The sequence below is a fragment of the Schistocerca nitens genome, chromosome 2 (assembly GCF_023898315.1).
Source record: "Schistocerca nitens isolate TAMUIC-IGC-003100 chromosome 2, iqSchNite1.1, whole genome shotgun sequence".
In the NCBI taxonomy this organism is placed as follows: Eukaryota; Metazoa; Arthropoda; class Insecta; order Orthoptera; family Acrididae; genus Schistocerca; species Schistocerca nitens.
The window spans coordinates 72,333,467-72,353,695 of record NC_064615.1 but is presented as its reverse complement, the minus strand read 5'-3'; the positions used below and the strand labels follow the sequence as shown (position 1 = coordinate 72,353,695).

At 38.8% G+C, this 20,229-nt stretch overlaps 1 protein-coding gene across 1 annotated transcript in view; it reads right to left on the bottom strand.

The window, feature by feature from the left end:
• Positions 1-244: 244 nt before the first annotated feature.
• Positions 245-20,229, bottom strand: part of LOC126235728 (26S proteasome non-ATPase regulatory subunit 7) — a 59,579-nt gene continuing 39,594 nt past the window's right edge. The window contains exons 3-5 of the mRNA XM_049944503.1: positions 12,057-12,235; positions 10,624-10,827; positions 245-1,045 (exon numbers count right to left, since the gene is read on the bottom strand). Coding sequence (XP_049800460.1) covers positions 740-1,045; positions 10,624-10,827; positions 12,057-12,235 — 689 coding nt within the window. The 3' untranslated portion in view covers positions 245-739. The remainder of the gene's footprint in view (positions 1,046-10,623; positions 10,828-12,056; positions 12,236-20,229) is intronic.

Sequence of the window (20,229 nt, the reverse complement as noted above, 5' to 3'; positions counted from 1 at the left end):
TATTTTCTGGCATACAGGTGTCATCCCATTTGCTGTCTCCAACCTCAAATAATGATCTACTCTACACTGCACAAAGAGCAGCAGTTGGCAGTAAACTTCAGCCCAAATTACAGCAACATTTTCAACACATTAGTCCAAGTATAGCAAGGAATTGCTGTAATTCCATTCACTTTTACTTTGTGGCACATGCTAAAAATTGCTGTAGGATTCAGGTTTGAGAATACTAATGAAATATTACATACAGTTTTAATTTAACTTGTACAAATTCATAGATCTTCTTTATTAAATGTCATTATTTTTAACAGTGCAAACAGTAATACAATTTACAGAGGTCCAGAATAGACACAAAATGAACAAACTTTTTCAGAGATCATTTACTGGGAACCATCAGCCTGCAAAAATACATAGTGAATGATGTTATATTTTAGTCATATCAAACATTAAAAAGTTAACAAAGGTATGTTAGCTTCACTCACCAAGGTTCATCAACTAAAATCTGCCAGAACATCCAAAACATTTAGTTATAAAATAAATAGCAAAATGTTGGACTTTTAATCTCTTCATAGTGTTATAACACACACGATGCTAATAGCAGTTATGCGACACTACTGAAATGTCACTCAGTTTTAAGTATTGGCGAGTTTGTAGTCTTGCATGTTAACACATGAGAACACTTGTCCTATACAATTCAAAGTGGTTGACAAACAAAATATTCATCAACACTAAAAGTCTACAAACATCACTTTTTACTTTCCGTTTTGCTATCTTCCTTGCTCTTCTCATCTTTCTTATCCTTGTCTTTCACATCATCTTTTTTACCTTCCTTCTTTTCTGCATCTCTGTTGGTTAGCTTATTGTTGATAAGATTGTGAAGTGCTATGATTGAACGTATTAGAGCTGCAAGATATACAACTAACATCTGATCATTTGTCTTCACATATAAAGAATTCACAAAATTTCCGTGGCTTATGTCTGGAAGCAAATTGAAAATGTCTTGTAACTGGTAGACTATCTGGTGATTAATTGGGAGAGTCCCCTGAACAACCTGTGGGAGGGAAAATGTACACGAGATTAAATCCATAATTTCTAAAAATGTTAAAACCTAACAAAGAAATGGGTCTATATGATGGTATGGCTATATTACATGGCTAGATAAAAGATCAACTCACCAAATGGTGGCAAGGGAAAACACATACAAAAGATATAGAAATGGACAAGCTTTCAAAGCCAATGGCTCCTTCCAACAGACGGGTTAAAGGGAAAGGTAGAAGGATGAGAAAACAGAACTGGTGAGGCTTAGGAAACAGGGAGAGTTACATACATTATTAGGCATCAATTTTAGTGATTTTATGAACAATACATGGAAATACCAACTTTGCAAGAAAATACGAACTGAACGGTAATTGTGATGGATCAAAAAGAGAATAATAAGTCCCGTACAAAAGGTGTTGCACAAGTTTACATATAGATAAAGGTTAAACTTAATAATAATAATAATAATTTTGTTGTTTAAATAATGTGAATTGTAATTATGAATTAATATGAAAATTTTATTATAATGCTGAAAAATCCAGGATGGAATGCAACAACATAATGAAAAGGATAGTTGCTACTCACCGCGTGTGTGTGTGTGTGTGTGTGTGTGTGTGTGTGTGTGTGTGTTGTATGTACTGTCTATTTTTGACAAATGTCTTGTTGACCGAAAGCTAACTTTCTGACAGTCTTTATGTTGTGCCTTTCTGCGACTCAGCATCTGTGCTACATGAGTAGCAACTATCCTTTTCATTACATTGCTATCATAATGTTGCACATGTTTACAGGGCATCAGGAGCCTCCAGCCCCTCTGAATTAACAAAGAATGAATAAAGTTGGAATATGTTCTTACAGCATCAAAGGTTGTTGTAAGGAAAACAGCCAGCCATTATATACAATTACTAATTTTTAAAAAGTGCAAAAATTCTGATCCCTTATTCTTTTGCAGCTTGTACCCAGGATCAGATTAGATTTTTAGAAATTTTTTTTTTTTTTTTTTTTTTTTTTTTTTTTTTTTTTTTTTTTTTTTAGAACAGCAGAGTTTTTGGTTTGGAGTTGAGAGGGTGTGTTGATCAGCAAGGTATGTAATCTAATCAGTAATAGAGAAGTGTTTTCTTTGGAGTATAGCTGGAAACAGATTTCTGTACTCAGCAGTCTAGTTCAAATTAATGTATTTTTCAGTTTCTTTTGTTTCTCCAAGATTATGGGAGACGAGAGAAAATCATTACTTATAACAGCAATATCAAATCTGGGCAATGGAATACCATACTGATGAGGAAATAGTGATCATCAGTTACCACAAAGTTAACTACATCTTCAATAGGCCTGGATGTGTGTTTAAGGGAAAGTTATTCAGTAAATAATTGTATAAATCACTATCCAGAATTGGTAGCTAATCCTTAGGCAGCACTGTGTGTATGAGAATGGTGGTTGCTTTTTCTTTTGGTATTGTGGTAGTAGGTGACCAAGTGCTAAAGTAGACTTGGTGGTATTTGGATGGCAAAATGGTTGCTATTGTTAATGTTTGCCGAATTGTCTGAGATGTGGTAGGAAGTGTCCAATACTGAACCCCATACACAAAAATCTTTTCAATTTGCAAGTACATACTTTGGAACCATAGGAAGCCACGAACAATAGTACTTACTACTTAAAAAAAGAAGACTGCTTTGAGCATGCACCATGATTTTTACCCAATTAATTGGAGATATCAACAAGTTGTGAGACATCGACACCTGAAGTTGATGTGTTTTTGCTTCAGTATTTAAGAAATAGGGTAAAACTGGTCTTGGCAAAAACTATTTTTAGGAAAGGCCAAGAATAGTTTAAGTTGGGGAATACTGTAGTATTCAAGTGTATGTGCAGTAGGTGGGAAAAAAGTTACATTTAAAAATACTTTCTTTTGTTGTCTGCCCCAAAGCAGGTTTGAAACAGATTACCAAGAGAAATAAGCTGAAAATATATTTTGATTTCCTATTTACAGCCTACAAGGAAAACATCATATTTACTTAATGGAGAGTCGTACAAGGAATAATTTAATACCAAAACCATAGGAAGAATAATTATGCAGTCATGTGCATGTTGAAAATAATTACGTAGTGTAAAGAATTTTCTGTAACAAAAAGAAATTACTTTATAAATTACCAAATAAAATTATTGAGTAGAAACTGGCATAGACCAAATGACCTCTGATAAAAATAACGTCCCTGGTTTTCTGCTAAAGTTTGACGGACAAAAGAGGGGTGAAAACTGCACACACACAAAAAAAAAAAAAAAAAAAAAAAAACCAACCTCTCTTTAACTTATGGAAGAACGAAATATTAATTGATCAATTGGTTTGGAAGTACTGAGTAGAAAACATTTGTCTGAATGAACAGTTATGAACAAAGTGACAGTTTAAAAAAAAGCAAACTACACTACATTTTTAAGAAAACATGAGGCATATTTAAAGTGACAAGTGGTTTATTCAAACAAATTGCGAATTCAAACATATTATTCTATGGGTGTCAAGACTATTGTAAAACAAAAGTGTCCGTCTAAATTTGTCGTGCTGTGTTAGATACTAATGTACAGATGAGTAGTATGTGGCAATGCTCCATTTTTAAGGATACTGTAGTGTATGCTTGTACAGCCTCCACTCCCTGTTTCTCCAGCATAAACATGGCAGTGCTGTCACTCTTGCCAGGTCTTCGGTTTGGTTTGCTAGGTAATACTTTTAGTAGTAGTAGTAGTAGTAGTAGTAGTAGTAGTAGCAGCAGCAGTAATGGCAGCAGCAGCAGCATTACTTAAGTTAAAACAACAGCTTGCATCAAGAAAAGCCCTTTATATCTGAGACATTTTTTCTTGAAATTTGTTTTCAAAACCAAAAAGTATGGAAGCAAAGTAAAAGGCAGTGTAGTGTGTATTTACTATTAGTAAAGCCACTGACACTGTAAAATCAATTGAAACAGTGTTTCTTGATCAGACCTTACGCATCACTGTTTGTTCTACAATGACAAATATTTGATCAAATGTCGGGAACGAGTTAAAAGAAACACCATGAGCTGGACTGGCTGATCTGGAGCCATCAACAGTGGATTTCCAAGTGTGAACAGAAAGAAATACAATGAGGAAACTGGCTGAATGGAGATGGCACCATAGATAAATAGTCCAAAGAATGATCTGTAGAGTGATAACCTGAGACAGCAATGGTACGTTATGACAATGAAACAATAGCGAAGCAAATGCACCACTTAGTCCCATATCAGTGCCTGGTGGTAATTTTAGTACTGCTATAACTGGCTGGTGAAATACAGTGGGCAGCACCACAACAGGCACTAGTAGTGCTTATGGCTGTAACAGTTCAGCCTAGTTGCCAATGTAAAATTTCCATGCTTTCCAATGGGCTTTTTCAATGTTGTCGGGCAAGAGTATCATATCTCCCCCCTCGAATGGGTGTGTACAACTGGATGTGTCATGGGCAATGTTTCACAAGGTGAACTGGTGGTACAGATAGTGTCTTGCACTTAAATCCACAGACTGGAGCAAGGAAGTGGGATGTCTGACATTAAGCTTGGATGTGGTGATGCTGGTGTTGTTGACTGTGATAACAGAATGCAAAGAGATCTCCATGTCTGTGTCCAATGAAAAAGTATCTGGTTTTCTTAGGCACAAGTCAAATCTATGAAGTCATGGGACTGGCAATCGTGGGCTTTCTGGTTAGGGTGTATCACTGTTCGTGGCAAGCATGGATAGAGTTGGTTTGTATGACGATGTTCCAAACAACCCTTCAGTGTCTGAACTGACATTATGGACTGGCCAAGAGCATTCACCAGAATTACTGGTGTTGTAATGTGGCAGATTCAGACACATCATAATAAAGAGATCAATTCCTTGCCTTGGAAACTACATTAGCCACATTTTGGTTTACAGTCAAACATGAAAGTTTATGTTTTTGCCCTTTACTTACGATGTTTAATTATGAATATAACATTTTATTATTATTCAGATACTCTTTAGGTGAAAATTTAAGGACTAAAAATGAATGCATATTTGTATTTTCTGATTCAAAAGTAATTTGAAACAATTTTTACACTAAAAGTAACTAAATTATTATACATATAAAAACAAGGATGAGGTGACTTACCGAACGAAAGCGCTGGCAGGTCGATAGACACACAAACAAACACAAACATACACACAAAATTCTAGCTTTCGCAACCAACGGTTGCCTCATCAGGAAAGAGGGAAGGAGAGGGAAAGATGAAAGGATGTGGGTTTTAAGGGAGAGGGTAAGGAGTCATTCCAATCCTGGGAGCGGAAAGACTTACCTTAGGGGGAAAAAAGGACAGGTATACACTCGCACACACACACATATCCATCCACACATACAGACACAAGCAGAACAAGGATGACACATATAGAAGTAAATCTTATCATTTCATATTTACACTCAACATATACATCTGTAATTAGAAATACTATTTCTGATTATAACTGTTTCTTTTCTGAAGCAAACATCACATATTTCATGGCTGTGTAATTAATCTGTGTGTACTGATTATGTTGTTCATTAACTTGTAACACAGTTTAATGTAAAATGTGCTATTGTGTTTCATTAAAATTTTTAAATGTATAAACGTTTGTAAAGAACTGTCATTGTTACCTTTATGAATAACCAGGTGCCTGAGCCCAAGCAAATTAGTACAAGTTATTACATATGGAGTTAGTACAATTGAGTTGGTATGGGAGTGTGTTAGTTCAAGTTATTTCAGTTAAGTAGCATGTGGAGCAAGTTTGATTGTCAGGACTGATATTCCTGAAGGGTGTTAGAATTTAATACAGCCTGAAAATGGACAAAATTCAGTGTACATACTTCGTTAAAGTGCATGTATGACATCCTGTAAATTCTATCTTAATTTATCTGCACTGAAGAAAAATTTTAACAGTCACCCCAACTACGAAACAAAAGACAAAGCTAAGTAATCATCCGCTACTATTTACAACAGTACTGGCAAAAAAGTTTAACTAATTTGAAGCAAAACACAAAATTCACATTTAATCCTTAATTTATCTCACCATTTTGTAGCAGACTGTTACAGTGTCTGTACGTCTTTCTCCACAGGAGTGCGCCCATACTACTGTTCCCAGTGATCAGCACCCTGACTGCCAGGTTCCGGTTCCTGGTGCCAGGAGATGGAGGAACGTTTGTGGTCATCTCCCACAGAGTAGTTCCACAAGACTCTAGCCCTGGGTCGTTCTTGTCCTGTACATACTCAGGTACAGTATCAGTTCTGCTGTTGTGGTGGAGATGTTGGTGATAGTGGTGGTAGTTCCCACTGCTTTCAATATTCGCTGCTTAAATGTTTGCACCATATGCTCTGCTTTGCAACTGGAGGGTGGGTGAAATGGCCAACTAATTGATGTCCTCAATTGTCTGAAACCTACTGTCCAATATTATAGTTCAGGCAAGGCCTTCGATAGCTAGAATCTGAACGAAAAGAGATTGTGGCTGACTCCATACTTAACATATATGAGCATTAAGCCCACAAATCGGACAACAAAGTCCGAATAAATGCGGTCTGAGGTTAGTTGGAGGGATGTGATGTTGAGGACGTGCAACTGGTGGTGGTGCAGGGAAGGAGGGTGGCAGTGGGGGAGGGGACCAGTAAGCAAAACATTGGGGACAGGGATGCTGCACGATGCTGAGCCCACGCCGAGCAGTTTCACACCATTGTTTCCAAGTCCCTGTTTAAGTTTGGCCAGTAAGAGTGTCATATCACTAGAGCTTTCATCCACGACATTCCCTAGTGGCCACGAAGTAGTTGTAAAACCTGTAGCCAAAGGATGCTGCAGTTACAACACAGTGGTACCAGGTCTGGAGCTCTTGATTTGTGTTTGAAATGTATGTGGGGCCACCCGTGGAGTACATAATGCATGACTTATGGCAAGATTGAGTCGGGGTGCGTGACTGCAGCAACTGATGCAGCTGTTAAGGAAATTCTTCCAAGGTCTGTCCTTTCTGCATCAGTGTGGAAACATAATACTTTCTGGTCCCACAGGAAGGCGAGATAGAGAGTTCCCATGTGTGTATTGTGCTGTAGGCTTTTACCTAATTGTATAATTGTACCACATAATGTTGGAGGCATAGTGCTGTTCAGTTTAGAAGACTGGAAGTCAATAGTCCTACCAGTGGTTTCCGGTCCATGATCATAATGAACTTAGTCCCAAACAGGTATACATGGAACTACTACACTGTAAGGACAATCACAAACATATCTTTTTCTACCTGTGAGTAGTGTACCAGCATCTTTGACAGAAAGGTGATGGGTTGTTCAGTACAGTCATTGTCTGATATGTGCCACCATTGCACCAATGCCATATGGAGTGGCCTCTGCAGTGTGAACCAGTCAACACAATGGTGAAAATGGTGCAAGGTTGCTAAGTGCAGTGTATGGTTGGTTGGTTTTTGGGGAAGGAGACCAGACAGCGAGGTCATCGGTCTCATCGGATTAGGGAAGGACGGGGAAGGAAGTCGGCCGTGCCCTTTGAAAGGAACCATCCCGGCATTTGCCTGGAGCGATTTAGGGAAATCACGGAAAACCTAAATCAGGATGGCCGGACGCGGGATTGAACCGTCGTCCTCCCGAATGCGAGTCCAGTGTCTAACCACTGCGCCACCTCGCTCGGTGCAGTGTATGCTTTAACTGTGTGAAGACATGTTCACAAGCAGCAATCGTGTGTACTGAAAAAGTTTCTTCTGCAACTGATTTAGCAGTTACATGATATGGGCCACTTGTGGGAAGGACTTTGAATATAGTTCATTTAGAGTGCAGGTGACGGGAGTGATAACTGCTACACTGCAATAGGGTACCTGTTTAGCAAGTGCATGAGGTATTCAACTTGCTCTCCGAAAGACTAACTTTTGTCTAAGTAGCCCTTCAGCAATGTATCACGTAATGTAATAAATAGTGTGCAAAATGCTTCATAGGTGTTCTTAGCATGTAGCTCCTGTGACAATTAAGTTGTTCAGATGGTTTGTGCGAACACAAATGGACAAGGTTAATTGTTCCAGGTATCTCTCAGATATTGCACGAGTGGAAGATATCCCGAAAGTCAAGTGTTAGCACAAACAGGAGGGGGTATGAGCAACTATGATGTTTTGTGTTTCCTCATCTACTTGAACTTGCAAATATTTGTTTGCTAGGTCAATCTTAGGAAACTATTCTCCTTTGAAAAGCCCTGTGAGGTCTTCTGGATGTGGTAAGGTGTAGGTTTCTACTTGTGCCTGAGCACTGACTGTCAATTTAGAGTCACCACATAGCCGAAGAGAGCCACTGAGTTTCTTACCTATAAACAGGAGCGTGGCCCCAGTGCTTGTTTTAACAGCAATCACCCCAGTCCTGTGGACTTGACAGAGTTCCTGCCTAAAAGCCGTTCACATGGAGACTGGAATGGGCCATGTTGCATCTAGATATCTAAGCCTGGAAATCTGTGGCACACCCCTGGCCAGATTTTAATAGAGGCACAAATGCAGCTTACAGGTTGTCATGTTCATGGAGAGTACCACATCAGAGGCAACACGTACTTCCTCATTGATGGAGAACGCAAACTACATCCAGATCGAAAATGTTTCTGGTTGCTTGTTTATTGAGAACAAATAGTGCTTGCAGGTTGAGCTGGTGTGAATTGACTCTAGATGAAAACACAACTGTCACCATGTACTGCTCACTTACAGGAGTGTGGGGTTAATCCTCGAGAACCTAGTCGAGCAGGCATTTGTAGGACTATCAAGAAAACTGTAACCATCTGGTAACCTATGATTTTGTTCATTCTGTGACATTTACATAGAGCTCGTTCATGAAAGGATAGCCTGGTGGGTACTACTGCCTGAAGTTTAGACATTGTTCCTTGAAGCATGTAAGGAACTAACTCTGACTGCTCGGACTATTTATGGCGACTGGCTTTTCCACAACGGGTGCAGTGTACCCAACTATCCAGACATTATGCAGATGGGTGAGCCGTGAGGCAGTCTAGGGATGACTGAAGTCCCCATTTGCTAACAGGGCACAACTGGTTTTTCAGAAGCAACTAATAAATCTGATACTGATGAATCATGGTGTCCTGTCTTTGAAGTAATTTATTGGCATTTTACATTCCTGGGGAACAGTGTGTTATAAGGACTGTTGATACTTTGAGCCGGGCCATGAGGAACTCATTTTCGGCTTGTGCAATTTCAAACAAGTGTGAAATTGTCAAAATATCTTCCAATGATAGGTCATCTAGTTTATAAATCAGTCAACCAGAAACAATATGAATGTCCAGGTTATTTGAGTTATTGATAAAGTTCGAGTCACAATGTGACCACAGGGAATCTCTGCAAACAATAATTACAAACTAACATGCACATTTCCTCGAACTTGAGACCACCTGGATTTGAGAGAGAAGACAATGTCTTAAGAAAGAAAAACATCTCTGGGAAGCTAAAGACAAAGAAAGTGATAATTACATACTGTCATCAGCAACATGAAAGGCAGTAAAGTGATGTTCCAGCGACTATAAATGTGTGTCCCAATCTTCTTTAGTGTCGTGAAATGTTGGAAAATGAGAATGTTTGGCTCTCCACCTGTTAAGTGACCACTGCCCGTATTGTGTGGGTACCCTGTATCTGCAGCTAATCCTTCACAAGCTAGATTTTTTGATGGGGCAACTCATTTTGCTGCTGATATTGTTGCTGAAACTACTGCTGGAATTATTATTGTAATTGCTGCTGCAGTTACACCCACTGCTGTTCCAAGAGTTTCACATGCCTTGCTTCTGTGGTACTCTGTTAACCTTTTACCTTATCACCAATTATTGCTACAGATTCGACCAAATGTCTGAACAACTTAAAAGAAACCCAATGAGGCTGGACTGACCAATCTTGGGACATCAGCAGCGGATCACAAACAAACAATGAGGAAAATGGACACTTTCTGATGGTACTATAGATGAAATCCAATAACAGAAAACCAATGGTGTGTTACGATAATGAAATGATAGCAATGCAAAAACACCACTGAGACCCCATGTCACTGCTTGGCAGAACTTAATAGGGTGACTGTGAGCTTCAATTGGCCAGAAGATGGTGTGTGGCATCGTGACAGGACATGCTAGCGCCTGTGGTTGTAGCAGCTCTGCCTAGAGGCCTAGGTAGAGTTCAATGATCTCTGGTGGGTTTTCAAAGTCAGTGGGCCAGGACACCAGAGGTTCTGAGGAACAATGGTTCACCCTTTCAGATGAATGATTTTTTATAATGTATTTCACACTTATACACAAACTTCTATAACAACAACAAGTGACAAACAAATATCAATCAAGTTCCAAATAATGAGATACACCTAAGAAGGAAAACCCATATGAGAACCCCACACATATGTAACAAGAAAAAAATTAAGACAAGTTGGTGAAAAAGTTTTACTTTTTGACACATCAAATAGATCAAGTGACATTTGCAAGGTCAAGCCTGGTAGTTAGGAAAAGCCTGCTAGTCAGGAAACATGGAGTTAGTGTGATGCTACAAATCTAATGCAAAGACAATATAGTCACAGTTTGATAAAATTTAGGCACACATACCTGGGTTAGGTAATTACGTATCTCTCTCAACTGAGAGTGTAGTCCCTTTAGTCCAAGGAGCTGATTAGTAATTCGCTGTGAAAGTGTGCCCACGGTGGTATCTTTAATGTCTCTTAACAAATGTTCCACACCAACTTCTTCAGCTTCCTCTGCACCTATTTCACTTGGAACATGCTCAAATGTTTTGGATGTTGGAGAACCATCCTTGAAAGAAATGTTAATAAAATGGTAATATTATTGCATCAGACAGTTTTCCACACTATAATTGCTATGCTACTTAAAATTAAGAACAATAATCTGGTCTGAATCATGTAGGATATGATGCTTACTATTAAACATACAATGTTTATAGCTAGTCAAAATAGATACAATACACAAGATATTGAAAGAGAGCGAAATGTTGAGTATGGGGTTATGCTAAGAAAGGACAGTGTAAATTTACATAACACAACAGAAGACCCTATACACGGCATGCAATAAGAAAGAACAAGATGAATGAAGTAAGAGTTTAATGTCTCCTCAATTTCACTGCAGATGAAGTATAAGCTCATAATGGACAAGGATATGGAAGGAAATTGGCAATGGCCTTGTCAAAGGTATCATCCCTCATCTGCCTTCAGTGATTTGAGTACTACATTAATTATATTGTATCTATAAACTTTCTTCCATTATGTTAAGCTTTGTAATATGTTTACATATTCAACTGCTCTTCAGAATAAACAAGTACTTTAACTGAACTACCACCAAAATGTACATGTTAATGAAGTGAATTTTATCACTGCTGACGGTTAGCACATCTTCAGCTACAGCAGATTCCTTCAATAACTGTGTACACAAAACAGAAGGCAGACTATCCTAACCTGGGTCACCAAGACAATGTAATCTGTTGTTCACTTTCCTCTGCCTACAAGCTGAATTCAATTTTATCATTTGTAATGGGTGAACTCTTTTACACATTTGCATGTATCAGCCTGGTTTATAATATTTCAAAATATTACTGAGTTCCAAATGTTGGACAGTCACAGCAATATTTCTTTCTCATTTAACTTCATAATGTAGATAGAAATTAGATCGTAACAGATATTATTCCATTATAAAAAAAAAAGTGTCTAATGCTACACAAAGTGGAACATGGTAACTGTTAATTTGGCTGATAATGTTACTTTTACTTTCTTTCTTCTGATGTGTATGGATAAAATATTACAAGAAAAATGTGGTGTATTATATAACCTCATTTTATGTGAGGGTAATAACTGATACGCAACCTGGGGCTGAAGAATACTTCACATAAAAATTTATATCAATGATTTCCTGTGTGACTTAAGTATATCAGTAATAACCATAAATCATTATATACATATGTTTGTAACTGTATTAATATTGAATTTATATTCCCTGAAACAATCACTTCATACTTTAGTGTTCCTACTTACATCATGAACCTCTTCAATAGCACGGTATGCTTCTGTTGGGAGACCCAGATCTTTTGGCTTTGCATCAATTATTACTAGGACTGAATTTGGGCAGTAACGCCGAATGAGTTCATTGATTGCAACATCATTTCTATGTAGCTTGGGTCCAGTATGGTACCACCCAACAATCTTCTCCCTAGCTGTAAAGAGATTTAGAAAAATAAAATTTGTCATGTAAATATTGTTGACTGCTTATTTAATTAACCAAATTTTTGAACAAAGCAAATGCTTGTGTAATACAGGAATGTTGTTCAATGCCAATAGCTCTTTTCCTTGGACTTTTAAGATGTTAATGCAGCCAGTACACAATCATACAAGTTTGTCACTTTCTATCCACAAGTTTGTCAAATAAGCCTGTATATGCACCAACAAAGTTTGTCAATTTAACTTCATTTTTGAAACAGACACTGTTTATGTCTGAAATATTTTGACAGTAGTTGGAATGGCCACTAATCCAGACAAAACATTTCTTGCACGGACTTTAGTACTTCGTATAAAAAAGAAAACCGTGAAAAATTGAAGTTGAGAGAGAAATATACCCACAAAAAAAACTAAAGAAAAAATTACGCTCAGAACATGATTATTACATAAATTTTATCCAAATGTACAGTCAAATTTTTAACAGTTGAGTCACCTTGTCCTCACATTGAAAAAGACAACATAAGTATGGTCTTCCACTTGGTCTTCTAATGACAGTTCATAAAGTACCACAGTGTGGGAACATAGACATAATTTGTGGAAGAACCATAGAGCTCCGATTTTTTATTTTATTGCACTTCCACTTTAATGCTGTGCACAGGATATTAATTTTCTTCTTGACCTCTTCCTGCGTAATATATGGCTGGGAAGGGCGCAACACCTCAATCATTTTGGTAACTGCCAGTGCTGTATTGTTTTTATGTTGATTGCAGTTTCCATATTTGTGGAAACTTTTGATACCGTGAGATAAACTGTAATAAAACTCTTCTTTGCTAATCATGCATGGCAAAACATCAAAACAAGCAATGTCCACCATCATGCCAAATCTGCTTTCAATTGAAATTTCTCTCAAACATGCTTTATGTTTGACAAACATGTCAAATAGTGCCATACATAGTCAAATATTTGACAAACCTATTAAAAGTTTATGAATTGTTATGATAGTGAACAGGGTGCTTAACACACTACAAACTCTTCAAGCTACTTTATTACTAATGCCACATTAAGAGTATTTGTTGAACAAAATTTCAAATTGAAAACACTAGATTACTGACAAATTGAACAAATGCCGTAGCTATTTATATATGATTTTGGAGACATACCAATAGCATAATTAATTCAACCTCATTCTGTACCAAAGTGGTTTAATAAGCCATCTGAAGACCACATTCCAATTTCAATCCTTCATTCTTTGTTCTTTTCTTTTCTAGCAGCATGCTTTCATCTATTTGCTGTGTTTCTTCTTTTTGTCTTCACACCATTTTGAACCAGTCTTTTTGCAGTCTTTCCATTTTCAATACTTTTTCCCAAAAGGCTTCTCTTGTTTATGTCTTCTGTTTTTATATTGCTTCTTTCTAAATCCTTTTTTCGTTCCCTGACCACACTTCTTGTGGACTTCTTACCTCACAAGTATTTGACAGTCTTACTAGTTAATCTATTGTCTTCCATTCAAAATAAATGTCAAAAGAACATGAGTCTTCTTTTCCTCATTAGGTATGAAATATTTTCTATATTTTGGTATATGTCAGCATTACTTCATAATTTCCAACCTTCTGCTGTGTTTTGTGGTCCTAATCTTTCCTTATAAACTGCCTTTCTAGTACTCCTAATTTATCTAAGTTATAGTTTAATGCCAGGCATTCACTTGCGAATAGGCATTCTGGCTTCACTACTGTGCTGTTACAACTTATTTTTGCATAGGCACTTTTTATTGTAGAGGTCTTTGGTGACACCCCACGCTTTTCCACTTTATATAACTTTTCCTCTATTGCAGATTTTTCCAAAACATTTTCTTGGATTCTTTCCCCTAGATACTTGATTTTTTTCCCTCTCTTTCTATTTGGCCAGCGTGTTTCCAGAAATTTTGGAACGTCCTTAATGTTTGTTAAACTTTTTTTCAGCAGAAATTCTTAAGTGAGTTCTGCTGGCTATTTCTTCCAGGAAATTTATTTATGTTATAGCAGATGCCACATTTTTGGATAGTATAGAAAAATCATCTGGAAATGCAAGAGTTCGATCTTTTTGCTTCCTCTTCCTAACCTTATTGGCAAAATGTTGAGCTCAATAGGATTTTCATCCATTTTTTCACTGTTTTCTCTAAAACACCATTAAAAAGAACTGGAGATAGGTTGTCACCTCGTCTTATACCTGTTTCTATTTTGAAAGACTGAAATGCCTTAATGAATTTTACTTTACAGTCTGTATCTGCAGGGGTTTCACAATTAGGTTTGCCAGTTTAAACTTTACGCCAAATTCTCAAACTATTTTATCTATAGTTTCTGTGTCAACAGACTTGTAGACTTTTGGAAATCCACAAACATAACTACAATGTCCTTTGAATTAAGTAATTTGTGGTGAAATATTGACCTGAGATTAAATTTTTGTTCTGAGTATGACTTTCCCTCCCTAAAACCACCTTGATATTCACCTAAATGATTTCCTAGAGCTGTGTCTATTCTGCTTAATAAAATATTGGAAAATACCTTATATGTCACTGGCAGTAAAGAGATTCCTCTGTAGTTTACATCCTGTATATGATCTCTTTTGGGGGGATGGATGTATCAAGGCAACTTTCCATTCCTCTGGGATTTTTTCTGTTTTCCATATTTCTTCAAAGAGTAAATTTAATTCATTTGCTTTATTTGGCAAGGACCACTTCAAAAGTTCAACTGCAATAGAATTTCTCCACTAGCTTTGTTGTTTTAGAGGCTTTTAATCACTTCAAATTATTCTATAGTTGGTGGTAAAGTGCCTTCCAAATTTTCATTAATATCTGAGAATTCCAATTTATGAGTTGGTTCAGGACAGTTCAGAAGGTGACGAAAATATTCTGCTAGTATTTTACAATTTTCAGTATTGCTTAACCCAATTCTGCCCTTCTCTTTTTTGAAACAGACATCTAGAGTTTGGTACCCTTGACCAATTTTTTGTCTATTTCCAAAAGTTTCTCCTTTTCAAGGCTCGTTTGGAATTTCTTTATTTTTGTTTTAATGGAAGCTGCACTTTTTACAACTGAACATGCAATTATAATGCAGCCCCTAGATGGTCAATAATACTGACAATATTTCTTAGATTCACAATAATATTGACCATCTAGGAGTGAGACAGAGGCTGTGCAAAAAAATATTGAGAATATCAAAAAGTTTGGAAATCGATTGTGCTGCCTCGAAATACTGTGCAGTCTGCAGCAGTACTGACAATATCCTTGACAGTCTCTCACATGCTACACAAACCAAGGAGATTACATTAAACTAGGTTAGGTTTCTTGTAATGTGGAAAACGAGTACAAAACAAGACAAAGTGCATTATTATTAGAGTGCATCAAAATGTATAAATCACTGCCGGCAGTCTGAAAAGTTAGGACAGATGAGTACAAAAACTGAAGAGTTATGAATGGCAAATTGTTTGATTAGTTGCTCAGAAAATGTAGGGATTGTTATGAAGGAAGATTAAAAAAAAAAGAAATTAAGGAAAAGTTATGAATGAAGGTATATGTAGACAGTTATCTCGTTGTATAATTTAGTGCACATCTCAAATAGTCTAGGGTGAAACTGCACTTGTTATTTCAAGTCTTCGGAAGAATTGCCAGCAGCAAGGTATTGTAGCAAAATAGATAAGCACTGACTTTGTGGAACTGTGGAACTCATTCTGTTATTTTGTTTTCTGATGGAATATGAGCATCCGCAGAAATTTAACAGGGGGAGAAGCACCTATCTATGTTGTTGTTGTTGTGGTCTTCAGTACTGAGACTGGTTTGATGCAGCTCTCCACGCTACTCTATCCTGTGCAAGCTTCTTCATCTCCCAGCACTTACTGCAACCTACGTCCATCTTAATCTGCTTAGTGTATTCATCTCTTGTCTCCCTCTACGATTTTTACCCTCCACGCTGCCCTTCAATGCAGCCAGTGTTGGCTGAGCTTCTTGCAGAAAAAATACAAGGGTGGGGGCATCATACAAAGCAAGATCCCTGTGGTTACTGATGTCAGAGAGGTACCTTTCTTAGGTTAGAATAGGACTGAAACACCTTGTTATGAAAGAGGATAAAACAACATAACAACTCCACAAAATACTTAAGAACACATACGAAAATAAGGTTAGCTTATTTCATCAGACTATTATAGGATTGAGTAATAAGGCACAAGAGCTTCTTCTTGTCCGTTTGAAAAATTTAGTGCTGCAAAGGGATGGACAATCCTGTGCCTGTATGAGCACCAGATAACCACCACGTTAGATAAGTTACACATAAAAGATTAAAATCTAGCATTTTATTCATTTAGATCTCATATGGGGAAAGGGGTTGTAAGGTATACTAAGACAGAACCAAAGTCCAAAGTCACTCAGACAAGTATATTTTATGTTATCAGCACGCAGAAGTGCACGCTTATGAATTAATATGGAGAATTATTATAACTGTATACAGATCCCCAATGAGTAGTTTTGATCTGTTTTTGAGGAATCTGAATTCCTTACAATGCTATATATCAGACAGCAGCAAGTAGATTTTCTAAAGGATTCTGATAGGAAAAATGATCTGGAAACCTTATTTGGATCCTACAATTTTATCTCAGTAACTTTCCCACATGGGCAGTGAGAGACAGTAGGACCCTCATTGATAATGTTTTCTTAGATGAAACTGAAAACAAGAAAATAAGTGTATACTCAGTAACAAATGCTTCATCTGAACATGCTGCACAGTGATGGTTATGTGTTTAATGGGACTAAACCACTGGGTCGTCAGTCCTTCCATTTCATGAAAGAAAAAGGTAAAAAGCGACAAGTGGGGACTTGGCTACTCCCACTATATAAACAATCAAAGAGTTTGAAAAAGGGCATGACAGTAGTAGTAACATGATAGGTAAAAGAAAAGAGATAATCCAAGCAGCATCTTGCACAGGAAGGTCTAAAGGCACAATAAGAGGAGGGTGGAAGGGAAGGGGGGTGGGGGTGGGGGGTGGGGGGGGGGAGGGTAACCTGCAGTCGCATGGCGGGCACCCGCCGCAGGGGGAGGCTTGCTCCCCCCCTCCCCCCACATTCACCCCTAGTGCTGAAAGTGGAGGAGAATTATAGTTTAGTGTAAAATCCGCTCTCTCTCAGGAATATAACACTTTGGCAGTGGCTGTAGAAGAGTTCAGAGTGTGGTACAGAGCGTCCAGCAGGGTGCACTCAACAAGAACATGCATTATCATGCCTGTCTTCCACAGTTGCAATGAGGAGGATCCTACTGACCCAGAAGGAACTCTTGGGTGAGCCTCGTGTGGCCGATGTGTGGCATCTTTCCGAGAGGCCTGGAGAGATGTATGCCACATCTTAGTGGAACCTTTAATCGCTCAACCTGTTTTGGGTCATAGTAGCCTACCATTCCAATTCCCAGAGCCTTAAAATATTGTGTTGACGTAATCATAAGACGGTGCCTGGCATTCCAATATAAAGTTGATCTCCTGCAGTTGCATCTTTAGCTAGACGGTCAGCAAGTTCATTTCCTGGAATGTGGGGCTCAGGGTCCAGATGAAGGTCATTGTCTACCCACAGCTGTATAGGTCAACAAGTAGGTCCTGGATGTTGGCAGCCAAAAGATTTTTGGGATAGCATAGGGATATGCCTTTTAAGCAACTTGTGGAATCGCTACACATCAGAAAGTTCTTTGTGGCCAGGGATTTGACACACCACAAAGCCTGAGATATGGCGACCAACTATCTAGAGTATACACTGCAGGCACTTGGCAGACCATTGAGCAGCCTTATGTATATAACACCACTGGAAGAATTCAGCATTCAATGGACCTAAACACAAACAGGATAGCCATGGAGGAGTGAGGCTGCCAGCAATTGTGCTTGAGAATCAGAAGTAGTCTCCAAAAGCAAAGTGCTATTCCATAAACGAGAGCAGGATTTCACAGGGCCGACAATTGCACCAACACCTTTCTGAATAATAAACGGATTTACCATGCCAAAGGACTGACCGTCTTCAGTATGTGAGACCAGGAGGAACCGTGGTGCAGCAGGAAGGGTCTTTGAATCGTTAGCCTCATTACATTTATGTTTTGTAGACACTTATTGTGAAGATGATTGGCTCATTGTGAGAAAATCCCCATGATAGCCAGCGTCTCCGATGGTGCACTCCTTCCAACTGATGGCCCCTTTCACAAGGGTGTGCACCTGCCTTAGTTGATTGTTCACACCTCAGGTCACTCCTCCTGAACACCTCATAGAGGGGCCAATTGGCAATCTGGGGAAGTTGCAGCTCAGGCAATCATCCCTTCCTGGGTCTGGCCTGTACCAGGGGGTGTGTGCCAACCCTAACTGTCGAACCGGGGCTGGGAATTACACGTTACCCAGTCACCTGTTACGCATCAGTTGCATGGGTCGGCCTTCAGGAGCGCACAGGGAGCAAGACGAAAAAGAGGATCTTCATAAGCTGAAGCAGAGGAACGAGAGGAGAAGGGACACACACAAAGGAAAAGGGAGAGAAAAAGCAATGCCAGCAACAGACGATGCGGAACATTCCCAATAACACCTCAGACATGTTCCCCAAGAGGGAGGAAAGAGAATAGCAAGAGGATAGACATGCAGCACGGAAGGGAAAAGATGCTGCACCGAAGAGTGGCAAGCCCCCTCTGAGGGGGTGGGGGGAACAAAGATGGTGGTTGACCATTCACTACAATAGCTTACAAAGCCCCTTTGTTAGAGAGATTGGCTGGTAGTTAGTTAAAATATATAGGTCCTTTCCCAGCTTCAGGACAGGAATAATAATACCTTCCCACCAATATGATTAAAAAGCCCAAGGATATGTCTCATGCTGTTGGCACTAAGATGTTTGAGGATTTGGATGTGGATTTTGTTAGGTCCAGGGGCTGTTTTCGACACACTCCCAAACCGCTGCGCAGCTCCCACTATGCACGGAAGGCTAGAAGGCACGCTCAATAAGCTGTTTGTGGGTCAAGAAATGAGGATAGTAATTACTGCAAGTGGACACTACAGTGAAGGAAAATGGTTGCTGTCACAAAGATCGCCATGGATGGGCCACTGAATCAGGGGTAAGATACTTGGGCTGCAAACTGTGAGATCGATAATTGAGTATGTTCTTTGGGCCGCACTGAAGTATGTTGCAGCTCCAGTTTTGAGTAGGCAGATGTACAATTCCGAAAGGAGGTATTCTAGTACTTGGCCTCTGTGAGACATAGCGTCATTGCACTCTCTCGGCATTAACATGATTGGTATAGTAGGGTTTGTTGTTTTTCAGAGCAGGGAGATGTATTATCATAAACCACGTTTCATGTAGCGCTATGCCTATTACGGAGTAAGCAGCCATTAGATTATGGAGTAGTGGTCATTAGAGTTCCACTGAAGGAGCACTGGAGTCAGGTCTGAGAAAGTGGCGAATGGAAGAGATGGGTGTGATTACTTCACTACCAGGTTATAATCCACCTAATTGGGAGATCTGGTGTCTGTGTGCATACACTCAACATCTGCAGGGATGGTGTGTGAAACATCCGAAGCCTCAGAAAGTAGTTTATCTTTCTGCTTATCCTTCAATTTCTGTGAAGATTTTCCCATTTAACCTTCCAGGAGTGAAGAGGACCATATTTTTCTTTGGCCCACGACCTGTAGCTACTGGTCATTATCTTGAGAGGTAGATATCTTGATATGTGTGCTCTTACCTGATGACGCCAGAGGGCGACCGGGCACCTCTGGCTACACCAATGGAGCAGGAACCATGTTATAGGTGTACGGAATGAGGGAGCTGAATTCCCTCCCCCAACTGTAGGACAGGCCCTGGAATATGACCAGGGCCCTGAGGTGTCTTGCAAGACCTTGTCATTGAGTGAGATATGGACTGTGACAACAGTCTCAAAATTTTTGACCATATCAGTCTTTCAAACTTTTACTTTGCATCTTGATAAGACAGGTGGTTAGGTATTTCGTACTCTTGAATTTC